General features: G+C 40.0%; 1 protein-coding gene across 1 annotated transcript in view; it reads right to left on the reverse strand.

The window, feature by feature from the left end:
• GLIS3 (GLIS family zinc finger 3) overlaps nt 1-26,266 on the reverse strand; it is a gene marked incomplete at its 5' end in the record, with an annotated part of 172,024 nt that overhangs the window by 18,738 nt on the left and 127,020 nt on the right. Inside the window, 2 exons of the mRNA XM_082013541.1 lie at nt 5,082-5,244; nt 15,579-15,720. Coding sequence (XP_081869667.1) covers nt 5,082-5,244; nt 15,579-15,720 — 305 coding nt within the window. The remainder of the gene's footprint in view (nt 1-5,081; nt 5,245-15,578; nt 15,721-26,266) is intronic.

Below are 26,266 nucleotides of genomic sequence, written 5' to 3' on the forward strand. Positions count from 1 at the left end.
GGCTTTCATCTTATTACAGTTGAAGTTTTGGCTGGACAGAGGACGAATCATAAGCTCCCTGTAGCAGGCTGTTGACTCCAACAGTGTCCCGTACGGTGCTGTTCTTTCTGACAATGTTAAGTGAGGAACAATCTATGCTTGCTCCCTCTTGATTGCCTTTGTCTTTCTTGGCAAATCCAGAAAATCTGGGGTGATGTCTCCATTCTCTGCTTTAAACACCCCTGTCATTCTGCTGTTACCTCACATTTTGGTTTGGGTCCACACTTTATGCTGTGTGCTAATGACTTTGCAGCTCCTCAGTCCACTGTCAGTGGGGGGAACATTCTGTTGTAATACAGTATTCTGGAAGCCAACATATTGCACTGTAAGTTAGTGCAGCTAGCTGTCAATGCCAATCAAATAAATACAGTTTAAAAACACTTGTAAGGAAAGCATAGCTTTTGCCAAGCACAGTTTTGAAAAATCAAATGTTTTCCCCAAAAGCCATGAACACAACCATTTGACCAAAATAGTAAAACCCTAAGTTTTTTACCTACCTCTGATACAACATGTTTCTCTCCAATGATTTTTCTGTTGCAAATGATTTTTATTTTTAAAGGAAGAGTATCTTCTCCCATAAAAAAATTTTTGTTCCTAGTTTTGTTCAGCCACTGAATTTGCACTTGTCAAGCTCTGCCTCACACCCTGCACAGCAATGATCCCACAGCAGGTTTCTATCCCTATGGAGTCTTGAGGGAGTAGATTGCACATGCCAGTAGACTTTAATTTTATATCCTTCTTTTCAGTCATTAACAAGTGCTTAAAAATCCTTTTTGTGCTCAAGCTTTAGGAACACAGGAACTGCTATTTCAGATCAAACCAGCAGTCCATCATGCCCAAAGAAGGGACAACAGGAAGAAAGAACAGACCCTCTGACCAGCACAACATGCTCTTTGGTGAGAAGGAGAAAGGAAAATTTAAGTGGAATTTACAGTGGAATTTAAGGAAGGAAGCTGTAACCAGCCACCTCAATATACAGATACCCTGAAGACAGAGATATATAACTTTAAAATCTCTGTCAACATTTTCTGTGGCTGTATTGTATTGGAGAAATGAGTTCTTGCAAATACAAAGAAGAGGAAAAGAGTGCCTTTGGAAAAAAGAAGTGTGGAAACAGACTGGAGAAAAATGCTGAGCTTTGCTAGGCTGTCTCTGAATGGAGGTTGTAGTGAGGATGGTGTTGGTCTCTTCTCCCAAGTGACAAGCAAGAGGACAAGAGGAAATGGCCTCAAGTTGTGCCAGGCGGGGTTCAGATTGGATATTAGGAAAAATGTATTCACCAAAAGGGCTGTCAAGCACTGGAATGGGCTGCCCAGGGAAGTAGCTGAGTCATCATCCCTGAAGGCATTTAAAAGACATGTACATGTGGTGCTCAGGGACATGGTTTAGTGGTGGACTTGGCAGTGTTGGATTAATGGTTGGACTCAGTGATCTTAAAGGTCCTTTCCAACTGAAATGATTCTGTGATCCTATTATTCTATGGCTCAGGTTCACGGTTAGACTTGCTACTATCTCCACCCTTCAGCATCTGTCATTTATATGTGTCATTTGCTCATTAACAAAAAACCTGATAATGTCTAAGCAGACAGTCCTCTGAAGTGTCCCATGCCTGGAAAGAATTTACTGTACTGATTTCAAAACCACAGTTAAAGTCTTTAGCTAAAGACTTTCTTCGAGGCAGCCCCACATACAAAGGGCTTTGTAATATGTGAAGATTGGATGTCTTGACTCCTTGGTTAGAACTACTAAGAGGCTTTTGCTTCTGGATGTCTGGCTTGGAGCTTCTTACTATTTTACAGCAAAAGCATAAAAGGAATGTAACCACATACTCAAATAATCAAAAAGAAGCACTGTTGCAGAACTTATTATAGTATTACAGTAATGTTAAACTGAACAGTTCAGCCCTAAGTCTTTCTTTCCAGCTTTACACAGTGTCTAGAAATTCCTGTCAAGCCAGCATGTGTCATGCTTCAGGGACATCCCACTAGGTCTGCTCCACAAGAAGGTGAAAAATCATCTGTAATACCAAGTCTGAATGAAAAATTCTGTTCTGGTCTCACATTGGTTAACATGCTACTTCTTTCAGAAAAGCAAGCTTTAAAAAGCAAAACGTATATGTTGGGTAATTCAATAAATAATAAAATAATTTAAAAAATCAAATAATTTCAAGCATTTGGCACCATCAATTTTGGGCACTGAGCTGCACATGTTAACTATGCCATATAAAACCAATATTTTTTATCTGGTTTTTAATGAATTTATTTTTTCATCTTCCTTGAATGCCCATGTCTCCTTTTATTACAAAAAATGAGTGAGAAGGAAGCCAAGTACATATTCCCTTTTATACATGTGGGTTTGGGTACCATTATCATTTGGTACCTTCATTGAACAGTTGCAATATTTAATATTAGATGAGCACTGAAAGTTAAGTATCAAAGAGCTGGAACAAACAAAATGTAAATTTGCATTTTTATTATGCACGCTCTCTCCTTTGATGAATGAAAGTTTGCTTCTTGAATCTAAACTGTCTATCTGACTTGCACTCTCTGTACATTGAGTCCTGTACACAGAATGAAAGCAGCGTAAGGTGTGTCCCATGTTTGGTTCAGTTTCTCACATTAACAAGGCTTAATCAAGTCCATGCTCTCCCTTTTACCACCTAGGTGGAGAAAGACACAAAAGAAGTCCTCCAATTATTTCTCTACCCCATGGTACCTCTAGATGTAGGGAAAGTGCTTATTTCCTTCTGCTTCTGTCACTCAAAAACCTGAGCCTGCTGTCCAAAGCGGAAGGGGCACATGGCTGGCCCCCCGACTTGCCGAAGCAGCCAGGCCAGCTTGGACTGCCGTCCGTCCCCCCGGCGCAGGCTATCGCAGGGGCAAGCGCTCGCCAGCCAGCCCTAGCTCTGAAATGACCCCAGGCATGCACGGTGTGTCAGGAACCGTGCAGCATACGCGGAACAAATCCCCTGCACGCACCTCTAAATCCTGCAGTCCTCTCCATGAGGAGATGGTGATAAGCAGGGTGATTGACACCTTCCGAAGACACTGTCTCTGGCACTTTGTGTACTGAAGTGATGGTTTGTTCAGTTCACACCCATGAAGTGGTGTAAATCACAGCCTACTCACAGGGCCCCTAGGCGGGTGGACTGTATTAGATTCATGATGCAGATTCTGCATTACTTTGACTTTTAAACATTTCCCTTAATTTGTATTATATGTTCTGTAATCAAACCAACACTGCTGTAATTCTTCTTTTCTTTTCTGAATTCAAATTGCTATTTGTCACACTACCTAAATGAATATACTGACAGCTTTTGTTTTAATCCAAAGTAGCTCCAGGTATGGCAATTAGCACTTAAAGCCTTTTTAGAGATTGTATACAGTTGACATATGAGAAAGGAGTGTATCAATCACACTAGGTTTTTATTACTGTTATTCTGTAGAGTACTGTAGTATCTGAGGTCTGTAACGCATTCAAGGACTTAATGAGTTAAGTCATACTCTAAATGCATCTGCTATGGTCCTAGACCCACAGCTTTCTCAGAAATGGGCTAATGAGAAGATCGGTGTCGTTCATCATGAAATTTATACCCGTAATAACTATTGATCTGTCCTTGCCTTCACCTCGTGCTCTAGCAAGTGTTGGATATGGATGTTGGACAGCTCACACACTGGAGAGAAAACTGTACTGGGAAGGAAAAGCCTCTGGGTCAGGCAAGAGAGCACAGGCAGCCCCAGAGTTTGCACACAGGGCCAGATCCAGGGCAAGGGAAAAAGGTCAGGACCGTGTGGCCAGGAGTGGAGAGGAAGGATTGAACGACTACATGAGCTCCAACGATCATGAAATAGCAAGTTTCATCTCAGACTGGTGTACAAAAAGGTCAGCAACTCTCAGTGGCTCCAGAACTGGCTGAATTCACATGTGCAGTCTGAAATCAAAAGGTACTTTCACCTGTTGTCAGTTCCCTGAGCCATCATGTTCTTCCACCTTTCTGATACAAGGCAGAATACTGCTTTCCTCCAGAGAAATCATGCTCATTTATCAGTAATTGAAATCTAGTGAATGTTCTTTTCAGATTTATAATTGGACACTGTGGTCTCCAAATTACTGGCATTTCTGTCACTCAAGGAAATGAAACACTTTAAATACATTAATAAATACAGCAATTTCTCATTTAGAGCACTGAAAAATAGGGAAATGAATAAAATAATGTTTAAATACCATATACATATAGTAAGAATTCAGTATTTTGTGTGATGGTATATCTTCCTGACTTTTCCACTGAAAAGCTATTTGCTTAGGCCTCTTCTGTCTTGTAATCTGGTAGACTTCTGGTTCAATGAACTAAGTGGAAATCTACAGTACCATACTCTATATGAATAATTGGAAAGACTGTGAAAAAGAAATTAGGGAATATCTAAACATGAGGATTAAAACACTTCCAAGCAATCTGCTTTCACATCACTGAGATATCTAAAATCATGGAAACAGCAAATGTCAAGGCATTTGTACCTAGCCAGCATAAAATAAATTCTGACTGTAAATCAAGCTCTCAAACCAGTGAATTAAAAATTCTTTCATTATCTATTGGTCCTAATAAAACATCAAGGAAAAAAAAAGCCAAGTTCCTGCAGAAACATTTGGTGTTGGAGAGCACACAGAATATGACGGTCCCATCACAAGTAAACAGAAACATGAATCTCAGGGCCCCCATTCTGTAAGGTATAGCTGGGCTCCTCTGACGTTTAGTGTCCCAGCCAGTACGACTCTCCTTGCTCAGGCCACTAGTGGAAATCAAGAGGGCATTGGAGGAAGTCTCTGACATGCAGATGGATGGAAAGCCTCTGGGCCCAGGCTGGGATAAAAGAGTTCCTTTCACCTCTCCTTCCCCTGGTAAACCCATATCCAGACCAATTGTTACCCGGGGGCTGCCACCAGTTACTTTCTGCACACCAAAAATTCAGTTTCCACCCATCCTGGCAGCTCTGAAGGCAGTCCTGCCCCAGGCTCAGCATGTGAGAAGCAGAGGCTGGTCTTACCTCTCTGAGTCCGCAGCTGAGAGAAGAGGTAACTGGGGGGGAGGATGGAGAGGACTACCCTGTACATTACGTCCTGGGGAGGGGTGGCTGCTGGGGTGGGACAAGGACACTGCCCCAGCTGCTGTTCCACTTCGAATTGTCTGTGTGCTGGGGAACACGGATGCTGAAAGCAAAAGGAGAGAAATAACCCTCGTCAGGCAGGCAATAGCATTGGTAACTGACCAAATACTAATGGGTAACACCACCCTTAAAACTGTAGTGCCAATTCTTAGCAACTAACTCAAGTGTTGTTTACTGTCCAAAGGGAAGAAATAAAACCACATAAAAAATAACTGAATAATCTTTGCTGCTCCCAAGTGACACTTTCATAAAACCAGGCATGACTTAGCTGTGCTCCTGGTCTTGGGAATTTCATGTGAATAAGGCTGCAAATCTTCTATAGCTTCCTGTTGTAGAAGAGGTGGCAAATACTTGCTAAGACATATATTTTTAGAGCTAGTGAACAGAAAGCACAGTTTTGTAAACAGTTGAATACTTTCTACCACAGCTGTAAAAATCCCAGATTTCTTGAAAAGGCCAACCCAAACTCAAATATTGCTATTATTGCCCCCAGACTCCCCAGTAACATATACAAAAAATTTAAACTAGCATTAACAGTTCCATAATTTTCTATGAGGCTGCTCTTGTATACATTCCAAATAAGGAAAAGTTCTGGATGATTGAACAAAAAGCAATAGAATACTCCCTCCAAATGTCCTAACTAGTGGACCCAGATCCTGTAACCTCATTTTCAGAAGTTCTTTAAATCAGGCAGTCAGAAGGTAAGACACTGATTACCAAATTCTCAGAAAATCCAGTTACTCAATCATTTTTACTGACATTGGTGTCAGGTAGCTTATGTCAATGTTGAATGGCATCCAAATACATGCCCTCAAAAATTTTATGAACCCTGAGAATGAATTAGATAGGCTGTCTACAACATGAAAATGATCTCTCACTGTTTGGTTGTCATATCTTCCAGTGTCTTTATAAAAAAGTATTGTTTAGCCCTAGTTTACAGAACCCTGCCTATAAAACTTACGTTATATTAGTGAATATGTTGGAGCTAATGACTCAAATGTATTGATAAAATCCTAGAATTTAAACCAGTTCCCCAGATGTCATTGTCACTGATAAAAGATATTTCTAGGCTAACATACCTGCATGGATGCTGCAGTCCTAGCAGAACAGACACTACTTTAGGAGTAGGCCCACCATAGATTCAAGAAAATGATTTCACAGGTCACAGTTTTGAATGCTGCTACCCAAGATCAAAAGGGTGAAAAGTCCACCTCAACTCCCAAGTCCTCAGCTATTTCTGGAAAACCTCTACTCATCCTCACAAGCGAGCCCTTGTAACACACTAGATATTCACCAGGCTAAAGCAGAGTTAAGGAAAGGCTCAGGAGTTTAATAATGCTGTAGCCTCACTAAAGAGCAGTCCCGGACATCTTTCAGCTGGCACAGATGACAGCACAAGATGACAGATAGATGAAGAGACAGTACACAGCGTAAAGTAAGAGCTAACTATGTCAGGGACTAGAGGGGCAGGTAGGATATTTAAGGAAGAAAAAGCATACATATTAGCTGCAAAAACATATTCCTGTCTGTACACAGGGTATGTTAAACAGCATGTTTCTGTCATGTCACATCATGACAGAAGAGCGTACCTGGGCTCCCACAGTGCCTTGAGGAGCAGCACCACAAATGATGCTGTGGGAGACTATATAATGCCCATGGGCAGCACAAGACATCTTTTGTCAGTGCAGCTTCTTGCTGCATAGAGGTGCTCTGTTGACAAAAGCACTTCCACGGGGACCCAGTGAAGTGAAATCGCAATGCTGGCCAGTCCTTCCCAGCAGAAACGCTACTTTGAAAAGATCCTAGTGTAGACATGACATTGGTCCAAGCTACTACCTGAATCCTGTAAATGTTGAAGGGAAACACTGTCAGCCATCGGCATTCTAGAGACTTACGGCAGTCAACAAACACTGTCAGTGACAGGTCATTTTCCTAGTAGAGCTAGCCTTAAGAGACTGGCAGAAAACTTTGGACACTATTTAAGAAATGGCTAGATAAATTGACTGCTTTTTCTTGGGAACTGTGTGTGTGGCAAGCTTTTGTAGTCGTTTAGCTGTTAAATGTGAGTTAATTGCTCAAAGTGCTGGCAGGAAATATCTATACAAAGGAATGTCTTTTCAGTGCCTGATGCCATTAAACACCTGATTTGAATGGTATGAAACTGAACGAATGTACATGGCAACGACTATGCTCACTGACTCCAATATACCACCACCAGGTAGGTCCACACAGAAGGATGCAGAATTAACAAAAAGGCTTCCTACAACAAGGCTTTTCTCTCTATCAGTTCCAGATAAACTAACACACTTAGAGTTTTAAAAGATTCAGATATTCTGAAAACAACAATAAAAAAAACCCAACCAAAAAAACCCCAAAACAAAGAATTGTGGATGCTATTCCTCTGTGTCCCTTAAAAAACCCAAGCTACACACAATTTACAAGATGGATATAAACTGTTAGTCCTAAATGTGAACCTTGGATTAGGTTACACCCACAAACTTTCAGCCACAGAGAGGGAGGAGCCATTTCTGGCTCTGGCATTTTCTTTTCTGGAATCTCATCACAAATCAATTTAGCAACACATAAGAATTTTCTATGAGAATATCTCTGCAAAGGCTTCTTCTCTATGACATGCTAAGTTCACATGCATTCTTAAAATGCATAGGAACAAGTTAGGTGGCTGGAAGAGAAAAAGCTCATTCTCAATGAAGTTCCTCTAAAAAAAAAGACAGAAAAGTATCATTTAAAAAATTATAGAATGCAAGACTAAAAAAAAAATAAATATTTTTTTGTAATAGAGCTAGAACCCTGTAATTTCATAGTATATTTTTTAAATGCAGAAGAATCACCTTCTCCTTTGCAAATTACCAACAATGGTATAATTTACTATCTTGGATTTATTACTGTCAAATCAGCACTCTGTCAATCTATTTCTGCCCCCAAAACACCTCTCCTCTTACCACTGCCAGCATGAATTTGGAATGGGCCTGAGAACTCTTTCCATATAGAATAAGACAGCGTGGAGGTTTAATTTTGTAGCTCAGTCAATTAAAATTACACATATACGTTTGCAAGAGTGATTTTTTTAATTACTATATTTAACCTCCCATTTCTACAAGGAATATTTTTGTTGTCCTTGTGAACAAGCAATTTACTAGTGCACAGAAGGAAAAGTCTGAAATGCTTTTTGCAGTCGGTGGCATCACCTGCATATATTCTTCCCTCTCACCCCTCGTGAGCCCATACTTCCCTGCAGGATTTCATGGCCAGGAATATGTGGGCATGTGCGGTTTTGAGGCATAAGTGGTAAGCCCAGCAAATGTAAAACATGCTGCCTGTGTTGCCTTGATCCTGCCCAGCCCATCTGTAAATCTGAAGACTCCAGTGTGCATGGAACCTAAGAAGCTGTCGCACATTAATGATGGTCAGGTTGGACGGGGCTCTGAGCAACCTGCTCTAGTTGAAGATGTCCCCGCTCATTGCAGAGCGGTTGGACTAGATGACCTTAAAAGGTCCCTTCCAACCCAAAATATTCTATGATTCTATGATTAAAAAGTAGAGCAGAAGTCAAAATCACATTATGAAGGTAATAAGCCTGCCTCCCAAGTGGGTCTGTTGCGTGGACCATCTGCATTGATGGTCTCTGTATCTTTCTACAGATGTTCTGCAGGCAGATCAGAGATACTGGAGGCATCCAAGTACTGGAGTAACCTAGAAAGCTGGAGAGCTTACAAAGTCCACCCACTCAAGATATTTGGATAGAAGAAAACAAGTCTAGGAAAGCACTTTGGACAGTAATCCAGTTAGTACTATTATTTGGAGACCTGTTCTATGAATCTCAAATTTATTGAAAAGACTTGTGAGATCAATTATGTCAAGTACTTAGAAATCTAAATGCTTAGAATATAAAGTGGTTTTGTGGTAAAGATCTTCCACATGTAAAAATCGTCCTAAGACACCACACCATGTACTAAGACAATTTTCCCCTACTCCACAGCTCAGAAAATAGGAGAGGAAAATTAAGAAAGTCATTGAAGAATTAGCAGCTGAGTCGGAATAAAAATATCAGCGTTAGTTTACAGGTAATTGTAGGTCTCTGATAAAAATGGTAAAATGGTGCTTGCTAAAAGCCTCCCAGTTACTACCCAAGATATTCCCAAAGCAGCTTCTTAATATCAATAAGAAAAGGTGCGTGGTTCTAATTTTTGAACATTCTCTGATCTCTTCTCTGAGCTGGACATGATAAACATTTTCTAGTCTTGTTGCTGGATACTTGCAATGATGGGAATCTGGACTGATTATTTGTTGAGAAAGGTGGACATCCTGGAAACTCCTGTAGTTTCCAAGATTAAAAAATTAAATCCCTGAAACAACAAAGTGTGATCTGGTTTGGGATTTAAACTTGTTCCTGCCATGGCATCCTTGCCTTTCAAGACACAGTCTTCTCTTTCAGTGGATTGCACTTTCTGAAGTTCTGTCTCATCATGGAGAAAGGAACTATAAATAGTGCAGTTGTCCTCTTGCTTACAATGTTTATACCAATTAATCAGTAAATGTTCTCTTCTTCACAATGTGAATCCAAACATTACACCATTTTTTTGAGAGCCATTAAGCTGTCTCAAACGTGGAAATCATAAACTCAGAAGTAAAACTGGTGAATAAAAAGACAAGTCTGAAGGGAAATAAACTATACTCCTTAAAATAGGTACGAAAATACTATTAACACTTTTCAGCCCTCTGTAATATGTGTATGGTCCTATCTGCTAATACATCACATTTTGCAGGAGTTCTGGATATGTATGCCATACCTAAATTCAGCCAAAAAGGTGACAACAGAGATCCTCTTAATTGTTGGTTACCTTACATCACCTCCTCTGTTGCATGCATTCCCTATGCATCAAATACAACTCCATTTTTCACTGCAATGGCTATTCATGTCTCAGTTCTTTCTTGTTCTTTTTTTCTTCCAGTAATCAAAGAATCATAGAATGGTTTGGATTGGAAGGGACCTTTAAAGGTCCAACCCTCCTGCAATGACCAGGGACATCTTCAACCAGAGCAGGTTGCTCAGAGCCCCGTCCAACCTGACCTTGAAGAATGTTTCCAGGGATGGGGCATCTACCACCTCTCTGGGCAACCTGTGCCAGTGTTTCACCACCCTGATTGTGAAAAATCTCTTCCTTATGTCTAGTCTGAATCTGCCCTCTTTTAGTTTAAAACCATTATCCCTTGCGCCCTGTCACCACAGGCCCTGCTAAAAAGTTTGTCCCCATCTTTCTTAAAGCCCCCTTTAAGAACTGGAAGGCTGCAATAAGGTGTCCCCCAGAGCCTTCTCTTCTCCAGGCTGAACAACTCCAACTCTCTCAGACAGTCCTCACAGGGGAGGTATTCCAACCATCTGACCATTTTCATGGCCCCCCTCTGGACCCACTCCAACAGGTCTTTCCTGTGCTGAGGACTCCAGGTGGGGTCTCACCAGAGCAGAGTAGAGGGGCAGAATCCCCTCCCTCGACCTGCTGGCCATGCTGCTTTGGATGCAGCCCAGGACAGGGTTGGCCTTCTGGACCGAGAGTGCACATTTCTGGCTCCTGTCCAGCTTTTCATCCACCAGTGCCCCCAAGTCCTTCTTGGCAGAACTGCTCTCAATCCTTTCATCCTCCAGCCTGTATCGATACCAGGGGTTGCCCCGAATCCAGCTGCAGGACTCTGCACTTGGCCTTGTCGAAGCTCAGGAGGCTCACCTGGGCCCATGCCTCGAGCTTGTCCAGGTCCCTCTGGATGGCATCCCATCCCTCAGGTGTGTTAACTGCACCACTCAGCTTGGTGTCGTCTGCAAACTTGCTGAGGGTGCACTTGATCCCACTGTCTCTGTCATTGCTGAAGATATTAAATGTACTGATCCTGATACAGACCCCTGAGGGACACCACTCATCACTGATCTCGATCTGCATATTGAGCCATTGACCACTGCCCTCTGGATGTGACCATCCGACCAGTTCCTCATCTACCCAACAGTCCAACCATCAATTCCATGTCTCTCCAGTGTTGAGAGAAGGATGTTGTAGGGGACTGTGTCAAAGTCCTCACAGAAGTCCAGATAGGTGACATTGGTAGCTCTTCCATTGTCCACTGATGTGGTTACTCCACCATAGAAGGCCACTAGGTTGTTCAGGCGGGACTTGCCCTTGGTAAAGCCATGCTGGCTGTCTCGAATCCCCTACCCATCCTCCATGCGCCTTCGCATACATTCTAGGAGGATCTGTGCCATGATTTTCCCAGGAAGTAACTACTTCCCAAGGCTGTCAGCTTTAAGAATCAGACTGCTTTTTCCTCAGACATCTCCCATAATACCCACAGTGTCTAATGGTTAGGGAGCTCACTCACTAAGACAATTGCTTTAATAAAATTCTTTAATTTTTCCTGTATGAATCCTCTATCCTCTACCTAACTGTTTTATCTACCTACTGCCCTAACATTATCTTAGATATAAACTCCTTTGGCAATGAATTCTTTCTTACATGTGTGTAGAGCACCTAGCTCAATACTTCTACTACTAGTACTCAGAAGCTGGCGAAGGGTTTACAGCACAAGTCTTATGAGGAGCGGCTGAGGGAACTGGGGTTGTTTAGCCTGGAGAAGAGGAGGCTGAGGGGAGACCTTATCGCTCTCTGCGACTACCTGACAGGGGGTTGTGGTGAGGTGGGTGTTGGTCTCTTCTCCCAAGTAAGAAGCAATAGGACAAGAGGAAACGGCTTCAAGTTGCACCAGGGGAGGTTTAGAATGGATATTAGGAAAAATTTCTTCACGAAAAAGGTTGTCAAGCACTGGAACAGGTTGCCCAGTGAAGTGGTTGAGTCACTATCCCTGGAAGTATTTAAAAGACATGTAGATATGGTGCTTGGGGACACGGTTTAGTAGTGGACTTGGCAGTGCTACGTTAACAGTTGGACCTGATGATCTTAAGGGTTTTTTCCAACCTAAATGATTCTATAACTCTATGATTCTGTGATACTATTTCATTAGAAAAAACAAAACAACCCACACAAGAAAATGTGTTACTTAGGAAAAGCACATCTTAAGTCACAGGCATAAATGTTGTTAGATGAAAGTTTCACAGTGTCGGAGCATAAGACGTTATTTAAAATACAGTTTAGAATTGCAAAACCTTCTGTAACTTTCCTCATGCAATTTTTAATTGCCAACTTCCAAAGAAAATCATGCACTTGACAAGCTTTAGTAATATTGTTTGTTTGCTCTGGAGCAGAGCAGAATGTGATATTCAAAAACTATTTATAAATGAATGATGCATTCTGGATTATTCTTAAATATGAAATGGTCAAGTTTTAACCAAACAGCACAGTAAAAATAGAATTTATTTGTATTGCATTATGTATGATTCTTTCAGCCTTAGGGACTCTAGATTGTGCTATACAAAGTAAGTTGATAAGATTTTGCAGTAGAAAGAACATCATTCATATGTTCTTATTATGAATTAATTGCTCACATCTTCATTCTATGAATTGAATAATCCCCAAAGCCTATATATTTAAAAAAATTAAAACTTAGATGCTACCATAAATTTCGCACTTCAGTAGAAATAAACTTTGAATTTCTGTTTTACAAAATATCACTGTGCTTAGCCCTGGAAGAGGATGTATGCTTGCTTAACTTTAAAACTGTAAACATACTTTGTTTTAATTTTAAGCAAAGGATCTGTCATGTTACCTCACTGTATTAATAAGATTATACTCAGTTCAGATTTCTTCTATAAAGTTACAAAGGCCACAAGATAAGAAAAAGCATTTATGCAGTCTTAACTTTAAGTAATAGTTATGTAATCAAAAAGATTATTCTTGTATTTCATTTAAACATATCTGTGTTTGCAGATTCTCTACTTTAACAGTACAGAGAAATGGTGACCATTACAGGCATTGCAGTACTTTGGTAAGTGAAAATGGACTAGCATGCAAATGTCTACTTTTGTCATCCCTTACATATTTCTAATAGTTTGCTTTCAAACATTTGTTCTGTAGATCTCTTAAGAAAGGAGAAAATCTACCTTTGCTTTACATGTGCATAAATGATAAGAAAAGTCACCTTCAAGTGAGAAAAGTTCGATTTAATGGCATTGGAAAAATGGAAATCTGTTCCTGTTTCTACTTGAAAAGTAGCACAGACACATTTCAGCTAATATGCTCTCTCTCACAGTTCCCGATAACAGTTATATATTTTATTTTTCAGAAATGTCTCAAAGTTTTTTGTTATATTTAGAAAAAATGTTTTCAGAGAAGTTTGAAGGGTACCTCTTCTAAGGCAGGACACTTCAGCTTTCATGTGTTTTGCTTTTCACTCCTTGGGGCATGAATAATTTTCATGTTGCTATTTCAATAAAGTAATTCCCTTCCTATTGGAGTGATTTCACTTATTCACATTGTACATTATGCAGCAGCCCTGATGAGTAGTTAATGAAACAATTCATTTCAACTGGATTGGGTGGTTGTCAAAATGAAGTGACATAGATTCATCTATGCCTGACATAAAACTACAAGAAATTTTCCAAGTTATGGATAGATGTGAACACATGTGAGGAAAAGCAGTTTATAACTTACAGACAGATTAATGCTGATATTAGTATGTTGATTAATACTTTAAAAATTGCTGCACAATAGGAAGCAGTGCCAAGTAAGAAAAAAACAAAATAAATTATTATATCAAGGAATGTTCATAGTTTTTAGCGCTGTATTGCAAGACAAGGCATGAACAGGATTACAAAAAGTAATGCCACAGTCTCAGAAGCTGTCTGTGGTATATCATGACTGCGGACACTTGCCAGCTAAGGGCTGGCTGGAGGCAACGGCTTTACTTGGCTTAGGATCCTGACACGTCATGAGGCAGCAGTTTGTTCCAGCTGCTGTCAGCCTAGGTTTGGATTGACCCAGCAGCCGGAGTTTGACACTTAATCAAAGTCTGGAAGCTGGACTGGTAAAAGAGCTGAGTGCTCAACAGATTCCAGTGGAAATCTCCATTGGAGAATGGAGAATTGGAGAAATTGAGAATGTCCTCAATTTCTGAAAACCTGGTCTCAGCTCATCTGACACACTGTCCCCACCTAGCTTTCATCCTATTTAGGGAATTAAGGGAAAAGATGAGTCTTTTATTCTCTCTCAGTTTTGCACATTACAGTGGGTAGTGCCACTACATAATTTCTTAAATCTCAACATTTCTCACTATCCAACTCTCTCTTAAAGTACAATATAAAATAAGCAACTGTAACCAACACCACGTCACTAGAGGTTCCTTGGCTAAAATCAGATCTTTAAAATCTGAAATGTCCTTTAGCTTTCAAATAACAGATGCCACATTCAGCCTATAATCAGACTAAGGCATATAGAAGTTAACATAGCATACAAGTAATACCAACTATTTTATGAATTTGCATACAGTCAATCACAGCTTTAAATTCCCTTATTTTTGTCATATAAACCTACAACATCATTAACTAGTGTGTAGCTTCCAACAGCCTTGACAAAAACATATCACAGAATTGATCGGTTTACAAGCCTCTCAGTAAAATAAAACCACTTACTGAAGTGGCCACTTCATATAATGCAATTTTCAGCACTGCACATAACATTCAGCCAATTCTTTCACTTCCTACATGTGCTTCTCAATTAAAAGTTGAACTGCTCAAAGCTGTAATTCTGCTTGCAAGTTAAAAACAGATGTCTATACAAATACTGAAGTACTGCATTAAAAAATGTTAACATCCTTCCCATCATTGTCTTGAGATTTGAGATGCATTATCACTCATAACTTATCAAATGTTTCAAATGTAGCTGAAATGTCAACAATTGTACATTTAGCCAGGTATGACAGAGTTAGGTATTTTAGTATGAAAATCTCAGATACTTAACTGAAACAGTAAAATAGGATTATCACATTTATAGCATAAACGTGTTTATTGGCGTGTTTAGAGTCATAATATGAGAGATCATAATGGAGCATTTAAGTTCATTAATGTAGATCTGTTGGAAAACTGATATATGATCCATGAATAAGGAAGAGGAAAAATACTCCTTTGATTTTAAATTAAGCTTAATGAATTCAAGATGTCTACAAGGAATGGTAGAAGTGAATTGCTAACAGAAGTCAGATGCTTACAGAGCAGCAGGTCTTTTCGTGGATAAAATACAATTTGTCCTGCCTCCCTTCAAAAAAGGTGTAAAAATGTGTTCAAAATCTATCTTGTTATATTACTTTGTGATTCTGTCCTCATGAGATAGATATGGATTTTAGAGTACCTCGTTCTCTGCAAAATCATCCCTAATCTTAAGTGAGCAATAATATAGCAGGCCGTTTATCTGCCTTTTTCTATACCTGGGTAAATATCATGAGCGGGCCCTGGGGAATGTCCCATGGTATTATCTGCAGCATCATGCGGTGACGGGGCTGGCTGGAGGGGCTGAATCGCAAGGCAGTCATTCAGGATGTCCTGGCCAAGCTCTGAGCTCGATCGCAACTGAAACACAAGAGATAAAAAAGGAGAAATTATTATAACATGGACAAAAAGAGAGGAAATAAATCACAAAAGTCCTTAAGACACTGAAAAATTACAATGAAGAAATGCTGAGGGGTTAGAGAAAGAAATGGAGAACAAGCAGAAGTCTTCTCCTTTAAGTCCTGGTTAATATCTTTCCATTATATCAGGCATTTTTCAAATCAGAGGCAGGAAACTGTTCCAGATGCTTAAGAAGACTGTTCTCAGGACAAGAGCTTCTTGTACAGATAGCACCTTGGACAGATGGACGTACGTGCGTTCTCTTGTCACACACTGCAAAACAGAGAAGAGTGTCCTGGAGATTTATTGAATGTCTGATATCTCTTATATCAGCAGAGGGATACTATAAAAAAATACAAATATTTTCCATCTGGTTTAGTGCCCTGAACTGTCTCACTGAAGGACCAGAAAAGCAGAGGTGCTTGTGGCCGTGGACATGAGGGACTGGGAGCAAGGAGGCAGGAGTGGACCAAAGTTGTCTCAAGACCACACAGTTAAAGTGACTAGGACTGCATTTGTTTCACATTATGGCTGAACTGATCTGAAAGTGAGTGCTCTGCCACTGCCACTAATCCCAGCTGCATGCATGGCCTCTTCACTGGTACCTGATCCATCAACAGCAAGGCTGTTTATCTGGCTGATCCAGCAGAAAATTCACTCTGCAAACAATTAATACACAAATTCATAAGAAGAGTTTTGCTTTGGATGAAACTGGATGAACAGTCTCACCCTGAGGCTACAACACAATACCACAAAAAATAAAATTAAAAAAAAAAAAATTCCCCAAACCAAAATAAGGAAAAGGGAGGAAGCCTGCTGCAGCATCCTGCCACCAGATTGTCCTAGCTGTAATGCAAAACTGCACCCTGACGTTTCTGGTGCTGCTGCAGGCTGCTGGGACTGATGCCCGTCCCAAACCTTGCCTGATGTTACTGTCACACAGAACAAAAATTTGCCTGTTCCTTATGGCCATCTCGGCTCACAGGCTGGTGTGTTCATTTAAATGCATGAAAATGGAGGGTCTGTGCTTATAGGCATGTGGGCCTCTGCCGTGGCTGAGATGCAGATAATATCCCCTCCTGTCACCCATGCTGATGAAGAGACAGTTCATGCAGCATGATGGACAGAAACCTGACCTAGTGCAGTGGGATTTGCTGCGCTCATGCATCAGAGTCCCAAGAAGCAAATCTCATCTCTGTTTGGTGCCTTGGAAGGTGAGCAGGTAACGGTAACTAGAACATAACCCAGCACCTCTAACAAACTCCTACGGGGAGGAAGAGCAACCACAGGAGACATTTCTGTCCATCCTATACTCAGAAATGAAGAAAAAAAGAGTAAGAAGGAATAATTCCGAATGCAACTGTAGAAAGACGCATTACTGTGCGAAAGGATGCTGATAATAATTCAAATGACTTTTGATGATATGCATTAGTATAAAACCATTGCAAAAGAGAGGAGTTGGTCTTGCACATCATAAGCACCTGAGGTAGGGTGACTGTAATAACAGGTATTGCGCAGCCTACGATACCTACGCAGACTGTGCATGCTGTAGATTATTCCTTCTTTTAAAAATTCAGTGCGTTGTTATTAAGCCCAAAGGTACACTACCTTTGTGAGGTATATTTGTTACTCTAGAACTTGTTATTCTAGAATTCTACAGAGAGAGAGGGAAGGAGGGGACAGTGAAAGAGGGAGAAAAGGGAGAAAGGGAGAAAGGAAGAAATACCCTGACAAATGCTTTTAATTTATTATCTGTGTTTACACTCTGTTGTAAGTCCAAATGCTTCTTCCAGTGTAGCACATACGGTGGTTTGCTATTATCCACCAATTACTCTTTTTACTGCTATCACTAGTTAACATGGCTTTTTCATGAAATGAAGTGCATGTGAAATTAAATGCCAGATACATCCAGATTCAAATTCTTATCAGTTGCATTACAAATGAGTATTATCTGACTTTAAATTTCTATGGAATCTAATATGAAAATAAATATGAAAAAATATGACTTCTATAAACAAATCAGGATTCTATCACACAGAGTACAGATTTACAGAGGTCAGCTGTGTAAAGCTGTTTCTTTGCACAATTTTTTGTGAGTAACAAACTGATCAATTTTCTATGATCAGAGAGCACTCATATGGATGAAACTGTGAGCAGAAGAATGAAATGAGAGCGAAGTATTTACACATTAGTTGCAAGTATTAAATAACAACAACAGCCTATTTTACACATTTTTCTATTTGCCACTCTTCAGGAGTGGAAATCCTTTGCATTTGCAAATCCCTTGATAGTGAGAACAAATCTATAATGACAACCTGTGCTGACATAAATTTTCTGGCTTGCCCACTAGTCAATGCTTATAAAAACAAATAAAACCCGGGATCAACAACAGAAAACTAAAAACAGTAACACAAACACTGGGAGACAGTTGTGATCTGATTTCTGAAGATAGTTCTTACTTAATCCATGCACTGATTATTACTGATTCATATTTACAGCCACAAGGGCTAGAAATATAGATTTTATAAACTTACATACACAGGAACATAGATGTATTGTATATTATAATAGAATGACAGTACATGTATTTAACATACATATAATGAAGTATCCTGAGCAAGATGTGGGTATTACACTGATTTGTGCAACTACAGACACACACTGCTAACTCAAATTGCCACTAAAAATACTACCATGGGCCTTCTATAAACCCTCACCTTATCATAGATGCTGGGAATAACTTCACGCTCCCTTACTGCAGGGTATGTATGCGAGTTGCTCTTTGAGAGCAATTACTGTTGCACCATTGGAAAGGGTAGGTAGGGAGCAAGGGGTAGAGCATCCCTTCTCTACTGCTTAGCAGAGGAGGACCAGAAATGGGCAAGCTTCCTTTAGCAGAACCAGCCATTAAATCACAGCTGCCTCCCAAACTAGACACAGCTGCTGGAAAACTCCATTCCCCACAATTACTGTTTACTCTTGAGAGAGACAGTAACCATGCTTTGGTTGCTGGGTCCTCCTTCCTTTGCCATCTAAAGCTCATCCTCTGTGCAATGTTTTTCCAGATCTTTCCTCTGTACCATTAATACAGATGGCATAAGCTGTGGCCTTTTTGGAACAAAACAGACTGCAAAAAACAGACCCTGGTTCAAATATGGCTGGTCAAGGCATTGTTTTTTCCTGTGAAGACATTCAGGGTAAAAAACTGCTCTATCTCTATCAAATACTTTTGCATATTTTATAGAAACCTTTTAATAAAATTTTTTTACTGAAGCCAGTGTTTTGCATTTTGTCAAGAGCAGGAAAATCTGAGTTATGATTTTTCTATAGTATGTGAAGAAACACAGAACAGACAATGAAAAGACAGATATCTTAAAAACATCCAAATAAACCAGCCATTGATTGCATCCATAAAATTTCATCTTCTGTTAAAAAAAAAAGCTATAAAGGAGAAATAATAACTGACCAGATCTAACTGCTGAAGTCTGTTTTTTGCTTTGCTCTAAAGAGAACACATTTCTTTTCCAGCCTAGACTGTAAGGCTTATCAACCAGCTGTAAAAGACAGTTGACACTCTTTTTGACTTATGTATAAGTCATATCCGAGCACAAATCTCCCAGCATCCTGGCTGCAATACCTTGCTTCCCTCATGATCACCTTGCTTCCCTCATGATCACTCAGCTGAGCACCAGTATAATCACACTGGGACTGAAAACTTCCCAAATTATTTTTGAGAACTGTAAGGTTAGAGAGTTACCTTGCTGAATGATGAAGTCAGTAACTGACAATTTTGCCATGCTGAGCACAGACATTTTCTGTGTGCTGTAATGTCGCCTAAATTTATGGCTGACCAAGATGCAAGTCAACAATCAACTGCTCAGCTCACTTATAACTTCCCTGTATGAAATATTTGTTCTAAATAATAGTTATTCAATTTTAATAGCTCAGTTGTATGGTAGACTTGTGAAGTTTTGTATTTGGAAATCTGAGACATTCCCATTATCACAATGTGACAGTTTTTTCTAATATACAAAACAAATCACTGTCAGTCATGATTTACAATCGTTTTACTCCTGTGACAATCAACTAATGTTTATCAGCTTTCAGAACAATGGATGGAAATTCTACTCCTGTACATTTTAGATATGATTAAATAATTACCCAAGATTAAATGATACAAGCAGAATTAATTAGAAGGGAGTGAGATTCTACATTCTTCAATTTTCAATTGCATTATATTTGAGTCCAAGAGCAGAGATGTGCTGTTAATTTGATGTGTAACATAATTCCAGAGAAAATGTCTCCTTAAAAGAAAAGATAATTTGTTTTGTATTTCTTTAAACAATGTGAGTTTTATCTGAGAGCTGCATGTTTTTGTATGACCTGGCTAGTTTCAGCATTATTCCTGTTAAATAGAAAACAGACACCATCAAGGAAAACATAAGAAATTTGTGTTTATGATTACACATAGTCAGAAGAGAAGTAGTTTAGGATTTCTCAAACAGTATTAGTTTGTTTCCAAACCACACAAAATAGGGTGTCAGTAACTTCAAAACCTGCCTATATGTGTACTCAGATTAATTTTAGTAATTCTTCAGCAAAGTCTGGACTCCTCCAGTTATTCAAACTTGCCAGTTACAACATTAAATCACAGCATTTTAAATATTGCTTTCATGAAAGCAGGCTTAATGAACTCTATGTATGCTGTGCACCTAGTAGAGTGTTTCCATATGTAAGGGAGACATTGGTTATAGTCTGCAGTATTTTTATGCAGATTAGATCCGTGACTGCCATGTCTAAAGCCAGCAAAAAACACCTGAATACTGCTGTGTTTCATTGAGAGGAATTGCTTTACACTAACTGTAATAGCTTTATAAATGGGTTTTTGTTTTCATTATAAAACTCTGGAGGAATTTCTGTTATTCACAAAGTCTGTGTATTAAGTTTACTAAGAGCTATTTGTCAAGTAGAGAATAATCCAGTAGTCTTCCACTTATTTTTATTGTCTGCAAGTCAAGTTGGCATTGGGAGAGGGAAGCATGACCTACCTTCATAAAGCTACATATTGTACTAGTTTTTCTGAAGGAGTAGCCAGAATTTAGTATTTGCTTGTACACTTAGAGTAAAATTATATCCTGTTAGCATCATGACATTGACAGTACGCAGATGTGACCACTGGAAAATTACAAGTTCAATAGGAAGCCATGCTATGTGACAATGTTTACTCATATTATAGGTTTGCTTGCTAGATCATCCCTTTATTCACTCAGATCAAGTTCAAGGTCCAGTGCTTTCCTGCACAGTAGTAAACCTTTTCAACAACAGACAATAAAACTTTATGCTTCCTAAGTGTCCTAATTCTTGCCTCTGGAGGCTACAGACATCTTGAGGCAAAGAAGCAATGAAGACAGAAAGGATTCCTCAATAACCGTTGTTTCCAAAGAGTCATCTGGGCAGGATTTCTAGAGAGGCATAGCATTCATTATTCTGCTAGTTGTTCGCCACAGCTTTCAGATATGTGTGCGTGCTATTTTCATCTGCTCTTCAATTCTGTTGCAATTAAATGTTCGGGCAGGAAAACACAACAAAAATTAAGTTAAACTAGCCTATCTGCACAGTTAGGTATGTTAGGTTCTATATAAGAAATAGTTACTTTTGCTCCTCTCAAGGTTTTACTATGAACATTTGAGTTCAAATACAAAAATGGCTTCCACCTTTGTGACCCAGCGTAAATCAGTAAAACATACCAAAAATGTTTTTCAGCCTCTTGCATTAAAAATCAAAAGGACCTGGAACATACACAATCAGCTAACTTTGGCAACTTTCAAGTCAAAAAGAAATTTTGATTTTGAAGCAATACTACAAGAGAAGAACACTGTTACATTAAGATTGATGACATTGAAATGAATTCTACCTATATTATACACAGAACAGAGAGTTTTCTTTTGATTGGTATTACTCTAATATTTTGGGTTATCTCATTAAAAAGATATAGAACACCATTTTAACAAGAAAAATTGCAGCTGGGAGAGATCTGAAACATTCCTGAAAAAAGAAACATTGAAATAAAAAAATCAGACTGAGAATCTTACTTTAATGAAGGGAAGTACAGTTTGAGTGAGCTGTATTGTAAGTGGCCATTCTCTCAAATAAACAAAAAAGCTTGTTTAGTCATAGTTCTGTTGAAAACTGATTATTATTTTGCTCTATAGACTTGGAAGTCATGTGTTTTAACATAGAAGGTTCCTAAGGATGCTCCTTGTTGTGACATCCACTGTATTGAAGAAGTCCACATTTTCATAAATTTTGCTTTTGTTTCTTTCTCATGCTAGTCATAGAACTGGAAAGCACCCACACAGAAGCATGCGTGCACGCACACACACACATTACCTTTCTCCCTGCCCCATATCAGATTGTATCAAATCTGAAAACATGCAACTATCTTATAAAAAACGCTACCTACATTTTACCTATGACCCTTCCTATTTCATCTCTTTTTCTTGTGATTCTAAGAGGCTTGTAGCTGTTTTTTGTGTGAACAGCTATCTAAGAGCTGAGCTGTGCCATTCAAAATGCAGAGAAAAAAAAATCACTCTCTCGTGCCAGACTGATTTGGAGATATAGCTAGTATATGATCTTGCTAAACATCAACTTTTCCAAGTAAATGCAGCCTGACAAAGAAACCACTGTACTGCAGAATAATTTGCTTTCCCTTTCTGAAAATACATCTGTTAGGCAAATTTTCACTTCATGAGTGGAAAAATGTGGAAAATAAACAAATACTCATCTACCTGGTGCTTCCTTTACCACAAACATATTTTCCTCCCTGTCACAGGTTATCAAAAATTGCCATGAAAGTGAGGACAGTCTTAAGACTTGAAGGGTGTTTGGGCTGCTCTCAGGGTGGTTGACTGACACCTATTAGCTGTCCTTTAAAAGGACAATCTTGCTTGCTCAGATACTGGTGATGCTTAAGTAGCATCATGGACAGGATAGCACATTTAAAGCCCAGACTGAAATGCAACTGGGTAACGAGAGTCATAGAACTATTGAATCAGAGAATCATTTAGGTGGGAAAGACCCTGAAGATCATTGAGTCCAACCGTTAACCTAGCACTGCCATGTCCACCACTAAACCATGTCCCTAAGCACCACATCTACACATCTTTTAAATACCTCCAGGGATGGTCACTCAACCCTTCCCTGGGCAGCCTGTTCCAGTGCTTGACAGCCCTTTTGGTGAAGAAATTTTTCCTAATATCCAATCTAAACATCCCCTGGTGCAACTTGAGGCCATTTCCTTGCATCCTATTGCTTATTGCTTAAGAGACGAGACCAACACAAACCTTGCTACAACCTCCTTTCAGGTAGTTGCAGAAGGTGATAAGATCTTCCCTGAGCCTCCTGTTCTCCAGGCTAAACAACCCCAGCTCTGTCAGCTGCTACTCACAGGACTTGTGCCCTAGACTCTTCACCAGCTTTGTCACCCTTCTTCAGACACCCTACAGCACCTCAATGCCTTCCTTGTAGTGAGAGGCCAAAAACATGGTATTTGAGGTGTGTCCTTGGGAATACCCCTTGTGACCAGCTACCAACTGGATTTAACTCCACCCACCACAGCTCTTTGGGCCCAGCCATCCAGCCGTTTTTTACCCAGCTAAGAGTATGCCCATCCAAGCCATGAGCAGCCAGTTTCTCCAGGTGAATGCTCTAGGAAACAGTGTCAAAGACTTTACTAGAGTCCAGGTAGACAACATCCACAGCCTTTTGCTCAATCCAATAAGTGGGTCATCTTGTCATAGAAGGAGATTAGATTAGTCAAGCAGGATCTGCCTTTCATAAACCCACGCTGACTGGGCCTGATCCCTTGGTTGTGCTGTATGTGCCTCAGGATGATGTGCTGCATAACCTTTCCCAGCACTGAGGTCAGACTGACAGGCCTGCAGTTCCTTGGATCTCCCTTCTGGGCCTTCTGTACATAGGTGTCACATTTGGTAATGTCCAGTCAACTCGGGCATCCCCGGTTAGCCAGGACTTCTGATAAGTGACGGAAGGAGGTTTGGTGAGCACTCCCGCCAGCTCCCTCAGTACCATTGGATGGATCCCATATGGCCCCATAGACTTGTGCATGTCTAAGTGGTGTAGCAGGTTGCAAACCATTTCCCCTTGGATTATGGGGGCTTCACTCTGCTCCTTGTCTCTGTCTTCCAGCTCAGGGGGCTGGGTACCCTGAGAACAACTGGTCTTACTGTTAAAGACTGAGGCAAAGAAGGCATTAAAGTACCTCAGCTTTCTCCTCATCCTTTGTCACTCTGTTTCCTCCAGCATCCAATAAAGGATGGAGAGTCTCCTTAGCCCTCCTTTTGTTGTGAATGTATTTATAGAAACACTTTTAATTGTCTTTTACTGCAGTAGCCAGATTAACTTCTATCTGGGCTTTGGCTCTTCTAATTTTCTCCCTGCATAACCTCATGACATCTTTGTAATCTTCTTGAGTTGCCTGTCCCTTTTTCCAAAGGTCATCAACTCTCCTTTTTTTTCCTGAGTTCCAGCCAAAGCTCTCTGTTCAGCCAGGCTGGTCTTCTTCCCCACTGGCTTGTCTTTTGGCACATAGGGATGGCCTGCTCCTGCACCTTTAAGATTACATTCTTAAAGTCTTTCCATTCTTCCTGGACTCCTTGGTCCTTCAGGACTGCTTCCAAAGGGACTCTGTCAACTAGGTTCCTAAAGAAAGAAGGAATCCTGCTCTCTGAAGCCCACCTTCATGCATGTGATCCTGCAGATGTCATGCAGGGAAGTGAAGACACACAAATGTAGGAAAGGAAATTGTTTGCTATCAAAAATGTATCTGAAGGCTACAAAATGCTATGAGAGTGTACTGACAGCTGTTTACAGAGTTTTGAGACAATCTGGATTTTTTCTGCATGTATGTAAATGTATTAAGGGTGATATATCTTTTTTTTTTTCTGGTGCACTTTTCAACACATCATGCTGCCAAAGCTCAGAGGAGTACAAGCTCAGGGCAGAAACCAAGTGCAAGGAGGAATCACAACGCGAAACAGCACGTGTTAACAACACACTGAACCAAGACACTCCTTGTTACAACAACTGCCATAGCTGCCAGAGTACCATGAAAAGCATGGGGGGTTTCAATGTTCTCTCCCCCCTGGAGAGCAGAGGTCTAAATGCACTGCTGATGAAGCATATCCGCCACGATGGAGCTTCCTTGCGAGGCATGCCCTGTGCATCCCACCACAGTGCACATCGCTGCCACTGCAGCAGCTGGGGGGGTGGTCCGCCACAGCCAGTCCTCTGTTGCTTTCAGGCCCTGTTTTCCTGTTTCTCACTGACCACGCTCAAAAGAACTGGTCATTTGTAGTCTCAAAAGTTTTCCAACAAATTGTATGATTAAATTCCTTAAACACTGCTGCCCATTCCTAATCCTTTTTTGCCAACATCCCTTTCAGGAAAAATTTCTGCATGCCATGGTGCCTGATTTATATTTCATTTTGAAAACAGGAAGTAAAGGGATTAAAGTTGGGGATTAAGACACTTACTCTTTACTGCGTTTTTTCTGCAGAATAGTTTCTTAGTTGCCATGGGCACTGCTCACTGACCCTTGGCCCCTGAATGCACTTCTTTTTGCATTAGTGACATCTTTTAAATGGACCCCATAGAGAACAAATGAGGGAAAATATCCTTATGTTCAGCTGCTCTCAAAGCAAGAAAATAGATTTGCTTCCCTTTCAATCCATTCTCTTCCTTTTGCAGTTTCAACAGTGAAATCTGAACTAAGTTTGAAGAAGGACAAGTGAAACCTGGAAGATGCAGAAGCAAACTGGGTTCAATACTGCAGGATGTGGCTGTACCCCATGAGGCAGATGTTCACAAACAGAGCAGTATCTCCACGTTAATATAGTCACATAATGGACAATGTCACTGGTAACTAGCTTAGTGCCTGAATAATCTGCTGAAATACCAATGATGTAATGCTCTAACCCTTCTTGGCTCCCTCTTTTCCCACCAATTAAACATTTTGTGTTAGAAAAAATAAAAAAGAAGCAAATTTCTTTCCTGTAAGAAACACATTAAGCATTGTACCTCTTGATTCACAAGAAAGATTAGTACAAATATTGAGAAATGAAAGAAAATGAAAGGAAAAAATGGAAATAAGTGTTGCAAAATTAAATAAACCAAAGATACCAGTTAAAGAAAATCACAAGACATTGTTTTCTATTCATGTTCTCCACTAAATCTAAATGCTGGTGTAAAATTTGTTTATCCCAAAATCTTAAACCAATCTGGTACCTTCATCGATTGTGAGGTAAAGTCAACATACAGCCACAATAAAACCAGCCTGCTTCTACTGTAAAGCAATGTAAACAATGAACAATCAAGAAGTGTGCAGTACTGTAAGAAGAACTTTATAGAAAACTCCATGTTAACCTGTAACGAGAAGACTTGAATGCTTTATTGCCAGAGAAATACTGTTCAGTAGGGGGATATC

The sequence above is a fragment of the Phaethon aethereus genome (genome assembly GCF_964289735.1).
Source record: "Phaethon aethereus genome assembly, chromosome: Z".
Classification (NCBI taxonomy): Eukaryota; Metazoa; Chordata; class Aves; order Phaethontiformes; family Phaethontidae; genus Phaethon; species Phaethon aethereus.